The sequence below is a fragment of the Lissotriton vulgaris genome, chromosome 7, assembly GCF_964263255.1.
Source record: "Lissotriton vulgaris chromosome 7, aLisVul1.2, whole genome shotgun sequence".
Classification (NCBI taxonomy): domain Eukaryota; kingdom Metazoa; phylum Chordata; class Amphibia; order Caudata; family Salamandridae; genus Lissotriton; species Lissotriton vulgaris.
This window is the reverse complement of record NC_141695.1, coordinates 512,382,419-512,405,527: the sequence shown is the minus strand read 5'-3', so window position 1 is coordinate 512,405,527 and position 23,109 is coordinate 512,382,419. Positions and strand designations below refer to the sequence as shown.

General features: G+C 43.1%; 1 protein-coding gene across 1 annotated transcript in view; it reads right to left on the bottom strand.

The window, feature by feature from the left end:
* Nucleotides 1–800: 800 nt before the first annotated feature.
* LOC147701965 (uncharacterized) overlaps nt 801–23,109 on the bottom strand; it is a 62,543-nt gene continuing 40,234 nt past the window's right edge. Inside the window, exon 2 of the mRNA XM_086929392.1 lies at nt 801–1,294. Coding sequence (XP_086785518.1) covers nt 801–1,294 — 494 coding nt within the window. The remainder of the gene's footprint in view (nt 1,295–23,109) is intronic.

Sequence of the window (23,109 nt, the reverse complement as noted above, 5' to 3'; positions counted from 1 at the left end):
TGATGTGTTTTGAGAATACAAAGGCTATTTTTGATATAACCATGTGTGGTGTCTCTTTTGTGGGGGGCCTGGGATGTTGTTGCTGGTGGGTGCGTGCGCATATGCTTTACACATTGCCTCCGGGATAAGCCTTACTGCTCGTGCCAAGCTACCAAGGGGGCGAGCAGGGGTTATCTTGGCGTGTAACTCCCTTGCCCAGACTAGAGTGGTGGTCTCTGCCTGGCTTTGGCACAAGCCTTAGCCAACCAGAGATCCCATTTCTAACAGCCCACCTTTGGCAGAGTCTCCCCCAGACACCTTCTTATGGACACTGGTACTCACCCAGCGGTATGCCTCCATAGCAAGCTTCCTGAGATCAGTCAGCTTACTATCTGTCAAGTGCTGCCAACGCTCTGCAAAACATAAACTAGACAAGTGCTCCCACACAATCAAATTGTGCAGCCCCTGAAAATCTGTCACATTGCTGACCTTCACCCAACCATGCAGTGACCTGCACAAAGAATCTACACCTTTTAACCATGTATGGGAATCAGTTTTCTTCCTTCCTCTAAACTGATCGCAGTATTTGTCAGGAGTAAGACCAAATTTAGTGGAAAGGGCCTCCTTCATGTCAGTGTAGTATCCCTTAATGAAAGCCAACAATATGTCCCTCCCCTCCTTTGTGAAGTGGCTCCACAATCCTGCTACCAACTTCTTCTAAGGGACCCCATTCATGTGGATATAGGCATCATAGCCTAGAAACCACATCTGGATACCATCTCCCTTTCTGTACTATTTTCCTACATTCTTGGGAATGTGTACTATTCTGAGTGCGCGGAGGTACTGCTGACACCATCTGAGCTGGGCCTCCTCCTTGGATCTAGCTCCTTTACTCTAAGCTCATGGTCAAACATCATCCTTTTCTCTTCCAATTCCAGGTTGAGCCTTTCCAGCTCCATTGCATCTCTCCTTGCTCCCATCCTGTATTCGTGTTCCATTAGAGACTGGCCTCTTCTGCCTGGCCTGGAGGGTCTTTCCCCTCCCAACAGCACAGCAACCATAGAAACAGACTCCTCAGCCTCCCCACTAAGATCGCCAGACTGCCCACTGGCATTTCTGGCTGCTACCCAGGTCCTAAGCGTCTTTTGTAAGTTTTCCTTTTTGGTGAGGCCTGTGACTTGGACACAGAGGTTTTTAAACATTACCATCAGTTCCTTCATGGTGTAAGAGTCCAACCTCTTCTCCTCAAAAGCCACTTCAAGGGATGCAACTGATGATACTCTGGAGTTAGACATGACGCAGGAGTCATTTGGTCCTTGAAATCACACATGTTCCAGATCAAACTCCATGAGGTTGAAGTCAGGAGTGGAGGTGTTAGCAGGTGTAGAGATGTGGTGCAAAGTGGAGCAGTGCGGTGTGTGGTGCCCTAAGGTCGTTGCGGTGCTGGCAGGTCATGTGCATACAGAGGCGTCATTGTTGCTGAAGCACTGTCATCGTTAGGTGATCTGGAGTCGATGGTGCCATCAACAGTGGGCCAAGACGGCAGTGCGCGACAGGGCAGTGCAATGAGTAACTTACAAGCGGTGCCTGTAGTATGCATGTAGGTAATCTTTATTAGTTGAGTATATTTCTTTAAAGAATGTTTTAACTCTTCATGTTCCCTAATGACACATGTATTCTAGAATGTGTTATGTATAAGGCATTGTACATTGAATGTTTGGTGAAGCCTGTCGTGGGTTTTTACTTCTCCTGAATTAAATCAGTAAACCTTATTACTGAACTTGGAAATTCGTCTTGAATATTCTTTTATTTAATGAACCACTTACTACAGTGCCCCCAGGACCCTTGCAGGCAGCGGTGTCAGTGTTAGCGTGGAGCAGCATCGTCGGGGATACCAGGGTGGCAATGTGAAGTGAGGCGGTGTGGAGAGCGTTTCCCTCCAGATACGGTTCAAGCCGCAGCTTCGTGACAGCTTTGGGCATCATAGGTGAGACCAGGGTTGCAGTGCAAAGCAGGGTGATACTCTCTGTGGTACCAAAAGGTCACAGTGCCGGCAGCGATTTTGTTGATGGCAACAGGTTGCTTTTTCTTATGTTGCAGCACGAAACACACAGATCCCAGTGTTGGTAGCAGATAATCTTGAAGTCTTTGTTGTTCCAGAGACTTCTTGAACAGGGGCAAGCTCTACCTCAAGCCCTTGCAGAAACTCCGGAAATAAGTTGCAGAAAGTTCAGTTCAGTCCCTTCACTACCCTAGACAGAAGCAGCAACCGCAGGCCTACACAGTAAAGCAAACAGCGAAGTGGTAGCTCTTCCTGACGGCTTCTCCAGCTTTTCTTCTTGGCAGGTTCCTTAATCTAAATGAGTTCTAAAGTTATGGGGTCAGGGCCCCAATATTTATACTACTTTTCCCGTTTACGATTTAGGCAGAAAGTCCCTAAGCTCAGTGAGAACCAGTTCTGTCCTCCTTGGTCCGATTTCACTACAGGAGGTGGAGATAGGATTTTGCAGACGAGACACAGCCTATTCAAGTGCTAGTGAAAACTCCTCCCCCCGCTCTAGATGCAGGAAAGGTCTATTCAGCCTAGCTATTAGTCACCCAGGAAAGGCTGGAAACACCTAAAAACCCCCTGGTCACTGTCTAGTGTGAATGCACCGCCCCAGCTCATGTCCCTCGAAAACCAGATGCTGAATACACAAACAGGCAGTGGCACACAGTATGATTAAGTAAGAAAATGCCCATGTTCTAAAAGTGGCACAAGTTTTACTGAAAGATTTGTTATCAAATTTTGAGTTCAGAGAGACTAAACTCCATTTCTTTATCTTGTCCCAATGGAAAGTTGCACTTGGAAGCTGCCTTGTAACATCTTATATGTTCACCTATGGGAGAGACAGCCTTTTAATAGTGAGAAATGAAATGCATAGTATTTCACTATCAGGACATGTAAAACACACTACTATATGTCCTACCTTTCACATACACTGCACCCCACCCATAGGGCTACATTGGGCCTACCTTAGGGGTGTCTTACATCTAGTAAGAGGGGAGGTTAGGGCCTGGCAATTGGGTGCACTTTCCAGGTCGACATGGCAGTAAACATTGTGCACAGTCACTGCGGTGGCAGGTCTGAGACACCTTTGAAAGGCTACTGGACAGGTGGCACAACCAGTGCTGCAAGCCCACTAGTAGCATTTGATTAACAAGCCATGGCCACAAACAGTGCACTGTACTAGGGATTTACTAGTAAATCAAGTATACCAATCATGGAAAACCAATCATAACACAATTTACAGTAGGAGCACTTGTACTTTAGCAATGAACAGCAGTGAAAAAGTGTACAGACACTAAACCAGCAAAAACGAAGCCCAGCATATCATCAAAACAGGAGGTCAGAAATCAAAAGGACAAGGGAAACATGCCAAAAGTTGCCAGGTCTAACACCTTTAAACCTGCAAATCTCCACTTCTACTTACAGGATTTTTGTTGTTTTGGCCTCGTTTTATTTATTAACAATTACTCTAAACTAGTATTTTTCTGAACTGGTGTGTGATCCTTTTGTGGTGTATTTTCCCTGTGTTACGGTTTGAAGTGTCACACAAATAATTCGCACATTGCGGCCGAGTTAAGCTGACTACTCTGTGCCAATCTACCTGAGGGCTGAGCACAGGTTAGTTTAGGGTTTGCTTGTGACTTCACCCTGACAAGGATTATGGTTCCTGTTTTAGTAGGGTCTCACCTTCCTAAACCAGTAACCCAATTTCTTACAAATTTGGTTTGTGTTTGGGTCACTTTTTTTATGCAGACCTAATGCAAAATACTTTTTTGTATTTACAAAGCAACGCAAATGTTGATTTGCATTGCTTGTAAGAAAAAGGAATGCAACACAGCACATTGTTCCATGCATGATTTTAATGCAAAAAAAAATTACAAAACCTTTCAGACATGAGTTTGTACCAAAAAGGTGCACTTGCCTGAGGCTGGTGTAACAAGGAAAAATATCTATATTTCTTTCCTCTTTGTGTTTGCTGCATTCTTTAGCAGATTTGCAAAGAGGAAAAAGCATTCAAGGATAGCTTGTATGCAGGAAAGTTCTGCTCCGTGTCTAAAAACTATCCTGACCACAATTCAGGCACCCTTGCACTATGGCACAAGAGTACTTGTGTTGGTGCTAGGCAGCCCAAAGTGTAGCAACGCATGGAGAAAAGGCCTGTGCCATTTCTTTTAACATGTGATGCAGTTCTGCTCTCTGTGCTACTTCTTTGTATATATACACCCCTTTTTGATGGATTTACCAAAAAAGTTGCAAATTGCATCCATATTAATATTCTTGAATGGATGAACAATTACTACTTTGGGAATTCACAAATATTGGCAGTAGAAGGTTTGAAAATCTGTGCAAGACTTGGCTTTCCAGGCATACGTCTGGCACTCAAACACCCAGAATGTGATGGGACAATTGTGTTTTGCCTTCTTTGACACATGGGAAGATTTAGGATTTAACAGGTGGAGTAAAGGCAGGCAAGTGGTGGAGACCTTTACTGTCTTTACGCTGCATGCCAAATTTAGAGATGTCCACCAGCAGAGCAGACATCCCTGTGCACTGGTAGAAACCACTGTCACAAGTTTAATAGGACAGCTGGCTGTCAAATATTCCATATTGTTTTATTTATCAAAATCAAACTCACAGTTTGCTTTTGAAACAAAAAAACAAATGGACCACAATATCATTTTTCTCCCAGGTTGTTGGGTAATATTATTTTCCTTACTGTCTCTCACAGCCAAGATATACCTGTCAGTGATGGACTGTGAAAAAAAAGCGGTTTACTCTAGATATTTCGATTGGATGATTTACTTCCAATGCCACCTACTCTGTCGGAGGAAGTTTTACTCTGACAGAGCAAAGTTGTTGCGTTGCTATAAAACTTGCAGTTCACACTATTGAAAACCGGGAGGGCGGACCTTGAGTTTGGCGTACAGGGTACTCTGTCACCATTGCAACATAGTACCTGTCAATCAAACACTAAATGATCCCCAAAGGCCTGAACAATGCAAATCATTACTGGGCCTGCTCCTCATAGTAACAGTCCACCCTGAACCTACGTCACCTCATACATTAACCCTGCAGCCAACTACTTTTTTAGTTGGGAAATAAATCCCACCCCAACCCCCCTCCCCCCCGGACATCACTAACTAAGCTATGCCCCTGAATGGTGTTACTCTTTTGTGTGTGTGTGTATGTGTTTTGTGCAAGCTTGTCTCTCAAAACACGTCCTTTACTTGACTTAAAATCTCCAATTAGAGTAAATATTCAGCATTTTCCAGTGACAATCTCTTAACCCTCCCACATTAACTACAAAGACATATACCTCTGTGTGAAAAAGTGCAGATGTTTGTGCATGAGTCAAATAGTAAGGAGGGCGGCAGAGGTCTTCGGGTACAATTTTGTGAACTGCGTTTGGCAGTACAATTGTAGTACTACTTTTCACACTACAAATGCAGTTTCTTATTTAGTCGCCAGATGAATTTTACTCAGTTGGTATGTAACTCATTGTTTTATAATGTCATTATTTGGCTCACTAGGTTTTGATGCCAAAGATCAACAATACTCACAAACTGAGGAAAAAAGCAATAGCCAATTTCTCGTGGATGACACCATTTCCACCATTTTATGGTTACTATACATTCTAAGCGGCTGTTTTCTGTGTTCTCTGGACCTGTCCTGACCTACCCCAATCACATTCCTATGTAGGGACATAGATTACGCACAGATGTGATGCTTTTTAGGTCTCGCCTAGCGCAGCACGCATGCACTGCCCGAGGAGAGGGCCTCTTGGAATCACTTCAGACTTCCAAGAGGCTTTTCCGTGTGGATCTGCTTCCTCCCACACATCTCATTGGCCTTTGCGTGCTGCTTTCAATAAAGAAAGCATGCAAATGGCCAAAGACAGGTGCATGTCCCGCCTTTCCTCAAAACTTTCACTCGCATTGCCTAGGGGTCTCAGGAGCGAGCAGCGCCGAGCATTGTGCCAGCTGCATTCCTCCCTGATCGTTATCTTGTCTTGGCTCATGTTACTATCGTCCTCGCATTATCCCTCCTTCTCCTTCCTGGCTTCAGCTACGAGGCTATCAGCTGCTTTCTGCCAGTGTCTTTGAGGTTTTCCATACTCGCAAGTTTATTTATTGTAAGGCGTTTTACTCTTTCGCCAGGAATCCCGCAATGTTGAGAACAAAGATTGGCTTCGGTAAACTCTGTTAATCTTTCATTTATCTGTGCAAGTTATTGTTTGTGATGTATAATCATCAACTTCATCAGTTTGTGGGCAGGGTGCAATATCTGGCTAACGAGACAAGCTCACCCAGCTTCGTGGCACGCATCTAGTTTAATTCAGGCATTGGGCGAGCTCACGCTGAGACTCAATCCCGGGTCCCGAGCTCCAAAGTTGTCCACTCTGAATATTACACCGCATCCACAAAACAGTTATATCAAAGAAACAGCTTTGTGAAAGATTGTTTCATGTTCTGCTTATGCTGACGTTTTTAAGGGGCGACTCTGTGCTTAATAAATAAAATAAACGTGCCTCCGTACCTATTAGCGCCTTAGTAGCATGTATCAAAGTTCTTCCCTAGAACACCTTGTAATGTTAATAAACGGGCTCCTATTTTTTGTCTGAAGCAATACTTTTATTCCACTACACATTGTGTGTGAAAACAACTTGTGAGTACACTTACATTTCATTTCGGTTCGGCGTAGTCTCTTTTTATATGCAAATTGTTGTGTGTGGTAGCTGTGCCATGAAGGGCCAGTGTCCTGCTTAGCAGCACATAGCAGACAGTAGCGCCCTGTGGCCCCTCTGTTTAGATGACTAGTACATATCACACTGATTGCAACCTGGGCCCGGCCTCCAAACCCCAGGGCTAAAATAAAGAGCTTGCCTCCAAACTATGGCCCGCTTATCTCTCTCATTCTAGAGTCCCCTCCTCCTACTACTAAAAATACCCCATTGACGTTTTAAAACAACTGGTGAGTGCACTTTATTTTCATTTTCTTTCTCAGAGTTATCTTTATTTTCATTCATGCTTGCCTAATACGGAAGTCTGCTGAAAGAAATAAATGTAAATATACAAACCATTTCAGAAAATCTGTATAGCGCACTCTTGACTCGTTTAACATATTTATGATGCAGTGAAAACACCAGCTCATACTTTCAAACCACACACAAGAGGGTGGCTAGGACGAGGCTGTGCAATGACCCCATGCATTTTCTTCGCATTTGGGTCATTTCATATCCTCCACCTCCACTCTCCCTTCTCTACCTTTGCTCCCACTACCACCTCCACTCCCCCTCCCTCCCTGCACCTTTACTCCCACCTCCACCTCCACTCCCTCCCTAAACTTCCCTCCTCCCATTCCCTCCCTCCCTGCACCTCCACTTCACTCTGCCCGACCCCCTCCCTCCCTACTCCTCCACTTCACTCTGCCCGACCCCCTCCCTCCCTACTCCTCCACTCCCCCTCCCCCCCACTGCCCCTTCCTTGCATAAGCAACAAAACTAGAACACATTTTTGGAGTTAATTCTGTTTTTTATTAGGATACTTCAGTTGTATATAATGCTTTCTAGGTTATATATAAAGTTACAAATGTTTATAACACTTTTTTATCATAACTTATAACTTTTAAACATGGTAAGCAACATTTATAATACTCTGCAACACATATTAAAAACGTTACCAAAGCCAATAGCTCTCTCTAAACATTTATAAGGCCCCAAAGGCGAGACCTATTGGCTATGCCAATGTTTGTTTTGTGTGTGCAAGTAAGCAATGAAGGCACGCATTATAAGATTCAGCAAGCACACTTTCACATCAAAGAGGCAAGGATTTCTGTGCATGAGGATGACTCTTGGAAATGTTTGAGAATAAAAAAACATGAAACCACTTATCCCTACCCCCTTTGAGCGTGTTCTCTTCCAACTCCAACCCAGCAACTAAATTCACCCCAGCCCTTGACCGAAGTAAATAACCGTTTCCAGGGTAGTGATGAATCATGGAGAAGCCCGTGAATACCTAGGAGATCACTCATTTGTGGATGTTCTACAACTTTCCAGGGTGTTCCCATCCTAGAATATCCACTGCCATCTTCACCAGATGTGAAATCTTAGTTAACATGTTCCCAGGTATATAACTAGGGGGGGGACTAAATACATTTGGTAAATATATAGTTTAAGCACAGTTGCCTCTTTCCCACTCAGTCTTATAAAGAAAGGATTGCAATGAGGGAGAGAAAAGTGTCGTCGGAAGCTGTTTTACTACAAGTTGAAATACATCTTTGTTCGATCCTGGATGTCTGCAATAATTAAGTGGTACACAGACTCTCACTGGTGGCATTCTAGGCGATTGCCGAGTGCTGACGTATTCAATTAGCGAGGGTTGGCATTACTATAATGCGAGTCTCCTATTTGACACAGATGAAAACAATATACCTTCGTGAAATGAATGTCAAAAGAGCCGATAAGTAAGATAGAATCGGGTAGACCCTGAGCCCCCAAGCCGAACTCTGAGATTCAAGCCGTGGACTTTGACCTTCGTGCTTAAGCCAGTAGCTGCTGTAAATGCATTTCTACTGGGAATTTTTGCAAAGTCATACTCTTCTAGCACAGCAACAGCTGTCCCTCTGCTCCCAGGTGTCCCCTATAATAACATCTAGGTTGCCATGGCTAACGGCCCCTCTAGCGCCACCCCTTCCTCAAGTGGCGTTTCAAAGGTGTTACGAGCCGTATCGGAAGCAAGGGTAAAAATTACATCCACAATTGAGGTGCTATTGTCCCCCACCCCCCATGTCTTGCAACCTCAGTGTCAATGCAGAGGAATTTTATAAAGGCAGAATGGTGCCAACTGGGTAGATCAGGAAGCGACTTCCAAACAGCGCGCGTACACGCACCAGATATGATGAATAGCATTAACATTAACAGACACTGTTCTACAGGTGACAGCAAATAACATTTTGAAACTCAAATCCTTTTATTACATCATTATAAAATATCTGAATGTACTTACGGGCCTCAGAAAGATGGAACGCGCAGCCTTTTGAGTCGCCTTGAAGTGGATAAAAGCACAACAACAAAGGGAACACCTTGTGAAATGAATGTTAGTCTCCTAGGTGAACTATCAGGGGTGAGATGTACCATTTTAAGTTGCGACCGGTCTCTGTCCTGACACCGGCTTTCCCCAAAGCGCGCTTCCAAGAGACAACGTCGGGTCTATCGGGCAAGCATTTCCCACCAAGAGGACACAATATGCAGGATGCGTTCAACTGGAATGATAATAATAATTCCAAAGCGACATGCAGTCAACACCTGCATAGTGCGCCTCCCCTTTTTAAAAGTGGTTGCATCCAATTAGTGGCAATTATTGTGCGCAAAGGAAGGTATAGGTAATTTAAGACAATCCCAAGGGTTTCAATTGTTAAAGCTGCAGTAAAAGCACACGGCATAATGGAATGGAAAAGCACACGGGCACTGCGTTTACTTGTCTCTCTGACTACAACACGTTTGCTCATGTGCAAAAAAATAGATAAATGCAGGGCTTAGAAATCAAAGCCACACACTCACAAATAAAAGATGAGCACATGCAGTTTGAAATGGGACGTCGGTTGAGCCGTGGTTTTATTTTTCAACTTTCATTGGAGTTTTGTCTTCTTCTAAAAGTGCACTCAGAATCAAAAAGGGAATAGTTTTTGGACAAAGTAAACTTCTCCTCAATTGGGTCGAATTAGCAAACTCCCTTCTTAAAGAAGCCCTTGATTGGCAAAACTTTATAAATATCCCATAGCTACTGCTGGATGTCTACCACAGAAAAAAACAGCTACTATCCCTTATCCATCAGGCATATAATTCTAAAAGAATAAATGATAATGAAATAAGCCAAAACGCATTACAAGTAACGTTTTCCCTCTTGAAGCAACGTATGTGTATTTCCTCTACCTTCCTAATTCTGTCTTTGAAAGGTGTGAATCTTCTGTGTATATTTTTAGGTTGAAAACAGCCTAAGCAGTGTACATGATTACCGGCAGTCTCTTAAAATATTAGCCACTAACCTTCCAAAGTCATCATACTTGAAAAAAAACAACACTTTTTTTCTGTAGTTTTCAAATACCTCCTTATGGTGTCATGTTGTTCATTTAAATTAACCTCACAACTGATTATGGTCTTACACGATGCACAATTGTAGGGGAAACTGTGTTTTGAATCAAAATGTATTGAAGCAGACATCCAGCAAGTTATATAACGTAATCTGAGGTAATATTATACATATATTCCAGGGGTTACAAATCGTTATATGAAAAAATATTTTACTTCTGTCATATGAAGATAAAGGATCTGTAATGGGGTTGTTTATTTTACTTTTTTTTTTAACCCTTTTAGGTTTTCTTAATTGTTTCTCTAAATTTTAAAATGGTGTTTTAACATTTGTTTTTTAGTTTACGTAAAATGTCATGTTTTATTTTTAATGTTTCAAGTTCTACACTTAATAGGGATTTGGCCTCTTTGGGCTTATTGCGATTATGACACGTACCTGTATTACAGACAACGAGTGAAACTGTTCTAGGACACCACGGTAAGTGTGATATGCTGCAATACATCCGAGTTCTTGATGATGTTAATGTATGACATAGGCTTTCACATGTAATGAACATGTTCAGCACTTCATGTTTTTTTCCTTATGTTTGAGTGCCTTCACTTAACACCATGGCACAGATTTACTAAGGCATTAGGAATTCTCAAAGTGACACAAAATAAATTAAAGTGACATATTGGCATTTATTTTAGCAGTTAAGTCAAATGGTATTTTGTGTTTGAAAGGTGTGCTTTGCTCAGTACAAAACCACTGTGTGCTGTTTTGAATCGCTTTTTGTGTCCTGAGGTTTGCAACTTGGCCGTTACTTGGACAGATCACTGCAAATACCCATAGATTTGATGCAAAGTGGATCTACCAAGATTGCTTTCTTGTAGCAGGCACTACCAAAGTGAAATGTGTTATTTCCCCAAACAAACACGCATTGCATGTGATTTGGAGTGGAAAACTCACACCTAATGCATGGGATCCTTCGGAAATGTGTTTAGACATAAATCCTCTGCTAGACGGTGCATTTTTACATCTACACCATAGTGAGAGGCTGTGTATTGTACAAATCAGACTAATAAGAGAAGTAGCACAGGGGATGACAGGAGCAGTAGGCCAATATTAATAAATATGGCTCTGCACTATGCTTTCCCTCTTGCAGAACACAGTACAGTGCACTTGGTTGGTGCGCTGCATGAAAAATTAGTAAATCTGCCCCTAAGTTTTAATTAGGCCTTAACATGAGTGTGTGTGTGTTTATGCGTGTGTGTGTGTGTGCGTACGCACGCACACCTGTGCACTTGAAAAGGGGACACTTCAACTTCTGCATAGCTCACATTAAACAGTTGATAGGAGGTTACATTTTCCATCCAGAATGACCTTATTGGGTGTTCACTTTCCGAACTCACTGTGTTTCAAAACTAACCTGTACTAATACTCTCAATGCGATTTTTGAAAGAATTGTGGTCAGCTTAATATTGATACTTGCCAAATATGTGCATGCCTCCACCAGCTCCATAGAATCAGTGTGAAATGTAAAGTGTATAATCACTCTCAGTTAGTAAGGAGAAAAAGAGAGATGAGGGCATGCTGGCTAAAAGGGATGTACCATGTTACAACGCATACCATTACAACTACCTACTGTTACAACGCGACCATTACAACGCATACCATTACAACGCATAGCGCTTTGAGGTGCTGGATAGTGGTAAGTATAATTTACTATTCTAACTCCAGTCCCCGTGGACCCTAGGGAAGGTGTTGGATAGTAAATTATACTTATTCCCTATCCTAGAGCGCCCCCCAGCGCAATGCGTTGTAATGGTATGCGTTGTAATAGTCGCGTTGTAACAGTAGTGCGTTGTAAGAAATGCGTTGTAACAGGTGTATACCGGCTAAAAGAATGAGTTTATGAAGCCTATCTGTTCTGCAGCAGGTATTCAGGAGACATTACATGCTTCAGCAACAAGGAACCATGCAACAAGGAAGCATAATAGTGCAATGCTGCAAGGCAACATTTATTTAATTATGTTTATTTATTTGAAGGAGCCGGATTCCACATTCTAGATTTACTTTGGAACCCTAGGCCGATGTCTCTTTCTCTTTGCATGAAAGTGTGGAGGGGAGGAAAATCGTTAGTCAATCAATCACTAGAGTGCCAATGAACCATGACTAAGAAGAATCACAGACTCCCAATTAAGTTTAGTTAATTTATTACAAAGCCAAGAACAGTTGGACATACAAGTACCTCAAGATGAGGGTGTAGAAATACATTGGAACTAATACAAAGTCAAACCTATGGGCGAAATCAAGACAGTGCAACATCCACAGAATAACCAGTTCCAGAATCAGGATAAAGAAAATGATGGCTCTAATATCTAGATTCCCTTTAATTGGAGGTTTGTAGGTAAGATGCATTTGTCTCTCCCTACACTACCATGAATGTGACATCCCTACTTAGTATATCCCCAAGGCAAGTTCTGTGAAGGTGTCAGCATGTGAAGATTTCCCAAGAAGTCCACTCACGCCGAATGGGTCAACTAGAATAAAGCTACAGAGCTCTTTCTAACAAGCTCCCTCTCTCAAAGCAGGCAAAAGTCCCAGACACTGTCCGCACTTCATTACATAAACTTGCAAGTAATATTCCTAAATGCATTGCATCATCATGCCATCCAAGCAAGCCACCTCCTTGTCAGTGCTTAGTTTGTAAAAAACAAAGTGCAGGTGCTGAAAATTTTGCCAAGGAGGCCACCGCACACGTCTTCCTCCGGTGAGCCCCACTTTCAACACTCTCACTGCCTCAATCTCTATCTTCTAACCTTGATCTGTTGTCTGTCCCCTAAGTCTTTGCTCTAAGAATCTATCCTCTCACCTCTCTAATTGTTTTCTATCACCTTTGTCACACCCTGTATTTCTGATTTGCCCTCTATTCATTTTAGCCCTGCCCTTTTTTCTCTTCACTTTTGTCCATGCTCTGCTCTCTCTCCCCTTGATCTTGGCTCTTTACTATCACTCTCTAGAAGTGATTAGCTGTGTCTCCATTTCATCAGTTGTCTGCTTTTTTTCCTCTGTGCTCTCCTCCAGATCCTTTCATTCTATCTTCTCTTTTCTTAATGCTCTCTTCTTCACATCATAGCTGCTTTCTCTTTGTATCTGATTTGCTCTCCTGCTTTTCTTCTACTTTGCTCCGTTTTATCTCCTCTCTTGTTGTTTCTTCTCCTCTTTACTCTCGCTGTCTCTCATCTCTAATATTGCTGCTGCCTGTGACCCCTATCGTCAGACTGTACATGTCCCTGATATTTTGAACTCTGCGTTTTCCTGTTGTCATTCCTAAAGAAGCAAAAGATGTTTTACTTTCTTACCTACACTGAGTGCAAAAACAAAATGTACACCAAATTAAAATTATTTTTTGCATATATTAATCAGTGTGGTATGACTGGGTTTATTGCGGAACAGGTGGCTGCTTGAGCACAGAAGGGCATCTCACTGCTAGTGCTGCCTGCAATTAGTAGGTCCAGGGATGGCGACGGCATCGTCATCCACTGCTCAGCTTGCTGTGATCCTGCCTGCTACAGCACAGGCATTGTTCCCAACAGTAATGCTGCCAATGCTCAGCAATTACCATGCTGGGGTGCAGCGCACAGATTCTACTGGTGACACCATGCCGCACAAAAGTTGTGTTGGGCCACAGCCTCATCGAGCACATTGAGGATAGCAGCAATGCAGGGCTGCCGGATATGCTACTCTGGCTAGGAAACAAGTGGAAAGTCCACACTTACTTTCATGTATTCTTCCTCAAGAGCCCTCACTCCCAAGTTCCAAATGCGCTCTTGCAGCTTCCTCCGGTGAGCCCCACTTTCAACACTCTCACTGCCTCAATCTCTATCTTCTAACCTTGATCTGTTGTCTGTCCCCTAAGTCTTTGCTCTAAGAATCTATCCTCTCACCTCTCTAATTGTTTTCTATCACCTTTGTCACACCCTGTATTTCTGATTTGCCCTCTATTCATTTTAGCCCTGCCCTTTTTTCTCTTCACTTTTGTCCATGCTCTGCTCTCTCTCCCCTTGATCTTGGCTCTTTACTATCACTCTCTAGAAGTGATTAGCTGTGTCTCCATTTCATCAGTTGTCTGCTTTTTTTCCTCTGTGCTCTCCTCCAGATCCTTTCATTCTATCTTCTCTTTTCTTAATGCTCTCTTCTTCACATCATAGCTGCTTTCTCTTTGTATCTGATTTGCTCTCCTGCTTTTCTTCTACTTTGCTCCGTTTTATCTCCTCTCTTGTTGTTTCTTCTCCTCTTTACTCTCGCTGTCTCTCATCTCTAATATTGCTGCTGCCTGTGACCCCTATCGTCAGACTGTACATGTCCCTGATATTTTGAACTCTGCGTTTTCCTGTTGTCATTCCTAAAGAAGCAAAAGATGTTTTACTTTCTTACCTACACTGAGTGCAAAAACAAAATGTACACCAAATTAAAATTCTTTTTTGCATATATTAATCAGTGTGGTATGACTGGGTTTATTGCGGAACAGGTGGCTGCTTGAGCACAGAAGGGCATCTCACTGCTAGTGCTGCCTGCAATTAGTAGGTCCAGGGATGGCGACGGCATTGTCATCCACTGCTCAGCTTGCTGTGATCCTGCCTGCTACAGCACAGGCATTGTTCCCAACAGTAATGCTGCCAATGCTCAGCAATTACCATGCTGGGGTGCAGCGCACAGATTCTACTGGTGACACCATGCCGCACAAAAGTTGTGTTGGGCCACAGCCTCATCGAGCACATTGAGGATAGCAGCAATGCAGGGCTGCCGGATATGCTACTCTGGCTAGGAAACAAGTGGAAAGTCCACACTTACTTTCATGTATTCTTCCTCAAGAGCCCTCACTCCCAAGTTCCAAATGCGCTCTTGCAGCTTCCTTGCCTCAACTCCATCATGAGCCAGCCCCCAGCTACAAATATTCAATGGGAGGCTTAGGTTCAGGCAGTGGCAGGGTGCAGCAGACTAGGGGAATAGAATGCAAGCCATAGTTTGCCGATGACTTCTTGGATTTGTGAGCAGCATGATGACATTATCAGTAACTTGCTAATACACAATCATGCCTGCCTGGACAGGCGTATGTCGGCCTGCCTATGAACATTTACCAGCCAGTCACCATGCAATATATGTTATTCGTTTTATTTTGAATTGAACAATTAATATTGAGCCCACCACCTGCAGGTTCAGAAATTGTAGCTCCGGCCCTGTGAAAGAAGTGCAGGTGCTGAGCACCTGAAAGCATCTGCTCAAATTAAGCACTGCTCCTTGTAGGTAACTTTCCTCACGGCAGCGATGCTCCCAGGCCTTGGCAAGATTCCCAGGCTATCTCTCTGGTGAGAAAGTACAACAATGCCGTTCAATCTATCTTCTCCTCCCTAAGCCTAACTCCTAAAACAAAGACATTATTCTAACAAGGATACATTTCTCCAACTGCAAAAGAAATGTGAGAAAGAACAAATTCCACATGCACATGAAATTCACTAACGAGTCTAACGCAAGAGCTTCCAGGGGAAAAGTACAATTCTGGGTCACAAAATCCGGTCATCATAAGAAATGGCACATAACTTAATGAAGGCACACCTATAAAATGAACATTATTACTGAGCACAGTCAAGTTAGAACATTACATAAGCACATCAATTATGTGAATACTTCATTAGCTGTATGTACACATTCTACACGTTAAGGTCTACATCTACCCACAAATAATTGCAATTTTAATTTCTTCACGTTTAAATTGAAATACTTAACACTTCACTTTTCACGTTATCATTGTACGCATTCTAATGACCCAAGGTTAATACAATAAAGGATTATATGGGGGAGCGAACAACCCTGATTAGAATGTACCCCAACAAATGAAAGAGGAAAATCATGCTCCAACATATTTATTAAGTGGAAACTTAGCGCGAAAGTATCTGTAATAGGCAGCTAGCAAAAAGAAAAGCTGTATACAGGCAATGAAGAGGTAAGAGACGGAATATAACTAAGTTGTCAACAGTTTTCTGAAGTTCAGAAAAGATAATTCCTCTGAGTTTCAAAGGCACGCTGTTCATTAACATGGCAGCTGCCACAGAAAAAGCTCCACCGCCCAACGCAACGCGGTGAAACTTCAGAACATTACGAAAGAAAGCGCTTTCAGATCTCAGACAGCCTTTAGGTTTATAAAAAGAAAACATTTTGCAAAAAGAATTAAGACAAGGATCATGAAGCGATTTGTGCACCAGGCATGGTGACTTACATCTTATTCTTTGATTGACTGGCAGCCAGTGCAATTTGCCAGTATATTGGCACATATTTCTTAATGTTTAAGATAAATCTGGCTACTGTATTTTCTACCAATTAAAATGTAGTTATGGATTTTGCTGTAACATCCACGTGAGGCATTACAGTAGTCTAACCTTGCAGAGATAAATGCATTCCTTATCTGTAGTCTATATTGTAAAGCACACATATTAATAAAGCATTAAAAAAACCATAGTTGATAAAAACATGTGTAACCACTGATTTTGTATGATTTTCCATCGTCAAAACAGAGTCAAACTTTAAGCCCATATTCTTAACATACTGTGTTGGTATGGGTTTTTGCCCAAGCTTACAAGGCCAAAATGGGTGGTTCCATACAGATGTTCGCTGACAAGTGGATAAGATTGACATTTTCCTACCATTTAAGGTTTTGTGAGATGCACTGCTATCATCAGCATACATAAATAAGTGCAGTTAAACCAAAAGCATTGAGTCAGCCAGGGGAGCCATATACAATTTAAAAAGCAGGGGTGACAACACTAAACCCTGAGGCACTCCAGATGTGTGCACACTAATTTCTGTAAGATATCAGCCTCACCTAACCTAGGTATTTCGATGGATCAAAAAACTTTAGAGCCAAGCAAGCACAGTGCATCCATCACCAATGCCAGCTAGGCATTTTATTAACATTGACGATAAACTCTATCAAAAGCCAATAAAAGGTTGAACAACACCTGAGCCACTGGGGCATCATGTATGGTGTAGCTGTGCAAGTCTTCCTGAACTGCGGTCACCCACCTTCTTTGCTACACCCAAAAGAGACCCTGTCTGCATTGGGTGAAGGGCATTTTGTGATTTAACATAAGAAGACAGGTCATTTAAGCGCACTTGTTCAAGTAACTTAGCCAGAAAAGGTAATTGTGACGGGTCTATAGTTATTGGTGCCATCGCTATCTAAAGTTGTGTGTCTTTTTTTTTTTAACGACACGATATGTGCCTTTTTTCATTTGACTCTGGCAGAGCCAACAACCAGAGACGCACAGAGAATAGCCTGGGCATAAGAAAAAGACTTTTGCAAATCTTTAGGTAGCTTAGATTTAGAATTACCGTATAGACTATTGCTCTTTTTTTAGGGTCAAACAATTCTTCTCATCACTAAATGGCGAAAACTGGCTCAAGACCTCTTTTACTTCAGGGGCAAACAAACAATTACGTTCAGAGATAGTTCAGTTGAAATAGACAAGTGGATGCAGCTGTTCTCGGGGTACCCGCTCCTGTGATGGATACCAGGGCAGAAAAAGAAGTGGGAGGACGCTGTCACCGGAAGTGACGTCATGACATGAAGTGACGTCACGAAAGGTGCCGAGCTCCTCGTCCCAGAGAGGCCAAAGAGTGAAGTCCAGCTGTTTGGCAGGGGGGACAGCATCCCCTCGGTGAAATACGTGGGGGGAACTCCGTCCACCCGCGTGGTACCCCGACTCGAGCCCTGATAGATACCACTGTAGCAATATCTCCTCCTGGTGCCCTCCCTACAGGTTTTCCTCACCCTTTTTGTAATGTCTTTGTTGGCATTTTGATTCTGGATACTATGACTCTGTTATTTAGTCTCAGTGTATTTCTTATACATGGGCTGGCATGTATATTTAGACCACTCAGATGTAATGCATGTAATTTGTATGTAACTCGGCTTCAATGTTGGACGTAATGTTGATTTTATAAAAACCCTTGGCAAGGACTGCTAGAAGTGTCTGTGATGAGCAACGGCTCATTAGATACTTGAGCCAAATGTATCCACAGGATTACTTAAAGATTAATTGTATTATTTCTTAGGACAGAGTATACATAATCTCTTTGGTAATTAGAAACAGAAAAAGAGAAGCGAAAAAGCACACAGCAAAAGGAAGTTATGTTAAAAATCAATTATATTTGAAGCAATCACAAAGAATAAATTATGGGGACAAATAATAGAACAAAACTTTAAATAAAAGTCATGAAAAGCAGTGTTTTAAAGTTTCACTTAACAATTCATAACAATTTTAAACTTTAAAACACTGCTTTTCATGACTTTTATTTAAAGTTGTGGTCCATTATTTGTCCCCATTATTTATTCTTTGTGATTGATTCACATATAATTGATTTTTAACATAACTTCCTTTTGCTGTGTGCTTTTTCCCTTCTCTTTTTCTGTTTCTAATTACCAAAGAGATTATGTATACTCTGTCCTAAGAAATAATACAATTAATCTTTAAGTAATCCTGTGGATACATTTGGCTCAAGTATCTAATGAGCCTTTGATTTAAATGTCTATAAATTCATTCAAACTAGTTGTGAAACACAATCCCTTGTAGTCACCTTTTACTTAAACCAACCATTGCCCAAGCCTACAAGGGTTTACTGGGTTCCCCACGTCCTAAACACTGTGATGAGCAAAGGCATTTTAAAAACTCAGAAAGATCATTTGCAGACCATTGGAGGAAAACTAAAACAAATAAGTGACCACATGCCGACAGTAGTGAGACCTATTGACGAAAACAAGCAAAGAATGGAAATCCTGGCAAATTGAGAGACAGAAGGGGATGCCCCCAGTCAGCCGGCCCTCAGAATATATATGTGTCCAGGCATCCAATGCTTGTAAAGGAAATGGGTGTACTCGTCTACAGGCAGTATATACCCTGGAAAATAAGAGAAAGAACAAGACAAAGGACGGGGGTGAGAGAAAAACACCAGGGGAAAAGGCTGCAGACTTAGGTAGAGGGTCCAACCAATAAGGAAAATACCCCAAAAAGAATCCGCCTGTAATTGTCCCAAAGGAATCTAAAAAGGTGCTGAGCAACACAGGGGCTGGAAGGGGACAACTAGGTGGATGAAACCCTAACCGCAAAGTAGGTAGGAGCCCAGTAATGATAAACAGGTGTTATAAAACAGAGGAATGGAAGACTCAGGGGATGGAAGGGGTAGAAGCAAGAACATGAGGAATGGAAGACTTAGGGGATGGAAGGGGTATATACAAGGAAATGAAAAGGAGATGTAGTATGAATAGGGGGAAGGAAGCATGATACCCACAGTAGTAAAGAGCAGAGATGAGATTAATCTGTAGATGTATCTCGAACCGCCTCCAAATGGAAAGAATGGAAAAAGAGTCAGGAAGGTACTACCCCTAAATTGAACCCAACCACTATTCTCCTTCTTCAAAAACCCTAGCCTGAAAGCAATAGGGACAAAGGATCTTAGGTAAGTAGGTTTCACGAAGAACAACAAAGGGAATGAAGTCACTAAAGTATTGCTGTACTCAGGGCTGGTAAAGACAGCACTTGTAAAAGTGGAAATCGAGGTGTTGAAAGAAGGGCTCAGGTTTGTTCCAGAAACAAAAATACCTGTAGTGGGTAACTAGAAAAAAACATTCCTGAGGCAGCATGAAGGGCTAGGACCAAGGCAAGTTAGGATGATTGATCAGGGGTATAGGGAAAAGGAAGATCTGGAAATAACCTTTCCATACTCCAGTACAGTAAGGCCTTTGGGAGATGTGAGCCAGAAGAATAGTTATATGTTTCTTTCCTCACCAGACTCCGAGTAAGACGTGTGGCTGAGTAATATTGATTAGGATACTGGGTTGTTGCACATCCTAGAACTACTAACATGGAATATTAATGGATTTGTGAGAATGTTAAATCAAAAAAGTTTTAAGAAGTTAATTAATCTACATGTTGTGACCAATGCGGTCTGTATGTGGAGGGAGGCGATACATTGTATGGATTCCGGTGCACAGGTTTCATAGGAAGCGTCTCACAAAAGGTACAATGCGACGATCTTCGGGACGGTGCCGATCTCAGGTGCAGTGGCGCTGCGCAGCGCAGCAACGATTTTCTCCTCTTGCGGCCCCTCGATGCGATGGCTCAGCGACGACTCTCACAACGACTTGATGTGGTCCGCAAGCAAGGGGTGCGACAATATTACCCAGTGACTATAGGTTCTGCAGCGATACTCACAGCGATGGTACTCTTCCCGCACCGGAGCGATGCGTTCCGCAAGCGAAGGATGCGTCGGTTCTTGCAGCGGCAACAGGCGCCGCGACGATCTCAATCTCGGTAGCGGCGGGAATTTCCTTGCACTGATGGGGATACGCTCCGCAAGCGAGCAATGCGTGAAACTTTGCAGAAAGTCTTTAGTATCTACTTTTCCAGCTTCCCAAACACAGGTACAACTTCCAGAGCCACCACAACTAGCCCATGCACTCTAGGAAGGGCAGAACTCTGTCAGTAGAGTTCAGAGAAGCTGGGGGTGAACTCCTTTTGTTCCTGGGACTTCTTAACAGGGAGCCAGCTCAACTCAGGCCCTTGGAGATCTCTTGAAGCAAGGGGACACAGCACAAAGCAAAGTCTTTCCCCTCTCCTTGGCAGCAAAGCAACTGCAGGCCAGCCCACAAACACACAGCAGGCCAGTTGTTCCTCTTCAGTCTTCCAGCTTTCTCCTTGGCTGAGTTTCCTTCTTGATTCCAGATTGATGTAATTTTCTGTAGTCTTGGGTCCAATACTTATACCCCTAAGAGCCTTTGTTCCCTTTGTGCAGGAGGGCTCTGAGCCCGGTCTGAACCAGTTCTGGGTGTTCCTTGAGCACTTTGTTTTCCTGGACTCTCCTTTCCTTTCAGAGAGAGGAGCAGGGTCATCAGGCGCCCAGCAGGGGGTGGAGCCAGTGGCGGTTTGTCCATTGGGGGCATTGGGGCGTTACCCCACTAGCCATGGACGACCGTCACTGACACTGCACACCAAAAAGTAAAATTATGAGCGCTGCGCACAATACAACAACAGCCCGACACTTCATAATGATTTGAGGTCGGAGTCACAATAGTGAAGTCATCACGATCGCGGAAGGGTGTGTGGGGGGCGGGCCTGCGGCAGTGAGTGGCAGGCTGGCAGCGTGTGACTGTGATAGCAGCGTGGCAGGGAGGGCAGCAGCAGTGTGCGCATTTAGGACAAGTCATTTTTATGACTTGCCCACGGATGCGCACACACGCAGTAGCCCCTTCCCTCCTCCTCCTCCCTTAGCACTCACACAGGCAGAGACCTGGGGGAGCCGGGTCTCATTATGGGCAGTATTAGCCCTGCTCTTTGGCCAATCCTGGTGCAGTGGCGATGTTAATGCTGTGCTAGGATTGACTGTATCGCACGAGGATGGTGGTGCTGCCACGCGTGGGTGGGTGGCTGTGCTCAGCATACCGCACTGTATGGCCAATCACATGTGGCCATTGGCAACCATGTAGTGACTCAGACCTCGTGACTCGTGCCTGTGCAGTCATTGTCTTCTTCGACAGAGTTCTGATGAAACCACATACATTTTTTTTAACACAGTCATTAGACAAATCTCCATATTTTTTCATTGTGTTTGATTAAATGATCAATGCTATGGGGTAGTAACCTGAAAGGTGCCTGGAAGTTTAAATAGCATTTTCGGGGTACTGCTGCGATATGGCATCAAAAATAAAATTCTGACTTTTACTTTGACAAATGGAACCGAAAATATGTTTTGATCAAGTAAAAGAGGAAGGTGTACATCTCTCAATGAAAGTTTGTATTTTTGCAGAAAAACCATGAATTAAGTTTGTTTTCTTTTTGGATGGCGCCAGTCCTGGATCAGGCACGTCTCCCTTGTTCATAGTATTGGATTCCAGCTATCCCTTTCTCCCGGTATTTTGATCATTGCATCACAGCCTTGGAGGTTAACCTACTATTGTATTGGGATAAAAACACGAGGTGGTAATGTGGTACAAGGTGACCAGGGAAGCCGGCTTACGAACTAGGAATGAGAACTGTCGTGTCTCCGAGGGTCATCTTGAAAGCGGCAAATCTTTTCATCAACAATTAAGTGGCCATGAGTTAGCTTTTCTCTATCCTGTGATGCAGTCAGCGGGCACCGCTTCTAAACAAGCATTGGAAATGCAATAGGTCTCGCATTAGAAAAGTTGGAGCTATTGGTCTTGTAAATGACAAATATTTTATTTATTTGTTGGTTTTTCAAATAGCTAAATTGATAGCTTTGTCATTTACAACGCCAATAGTTATAACTTTCGCGAATGTGACACCTATAGCATTTTGAATGCAACATGTTTTGTATTTACGTGACATAGATGGCAGCTCTGGTCGTTAGGCCACATCTCTAGAGAGCAGGAGAGTGCAGCAGGTGTGAGAGGGTGAGTGGGTGTGTGAGGGTGTGTGAGGGTGAGGGTGTGGGTGTGTGAGGGTGTTTGAGGGTGTGTGAGGGTGAGTGAAGTTGTGTGAGGTGGTGAGGGTGAGGGTTAGGGGGTGTGAGGGGGTGGTGGATGTAGGGCAGTGGAAATACACACTTAAAGCCCACTAAGATCAGAAACTGCTAGGAAATATGCTAAAATTAACAGCGCGTGTTGAAATAATAGGAACATTGAAATATTTATCTTCACGAGTATCACTACAACTGATGGTATAACTTGGGTGACAAAGATGATCAACAAATAAACACACTCCACAGAAGAGTTGGATTATGCCTTGTATTCATGAGAAAGCGGAGCTCTCACTAGATTTTTCACGGTCACATTAGAGACAGCAAAATTCAGGATATGCTTGGAAACTGCAGACAACAGATTATTGACCAGCTGGTGACACGGCTGAACACAGGCCCGGCTCCGTACAGAGGGCAGCTGCCAAGAAGCTGTGGATACACTCTATGGCTATGCGTACCATGTTGTAAACATCAGAGCTA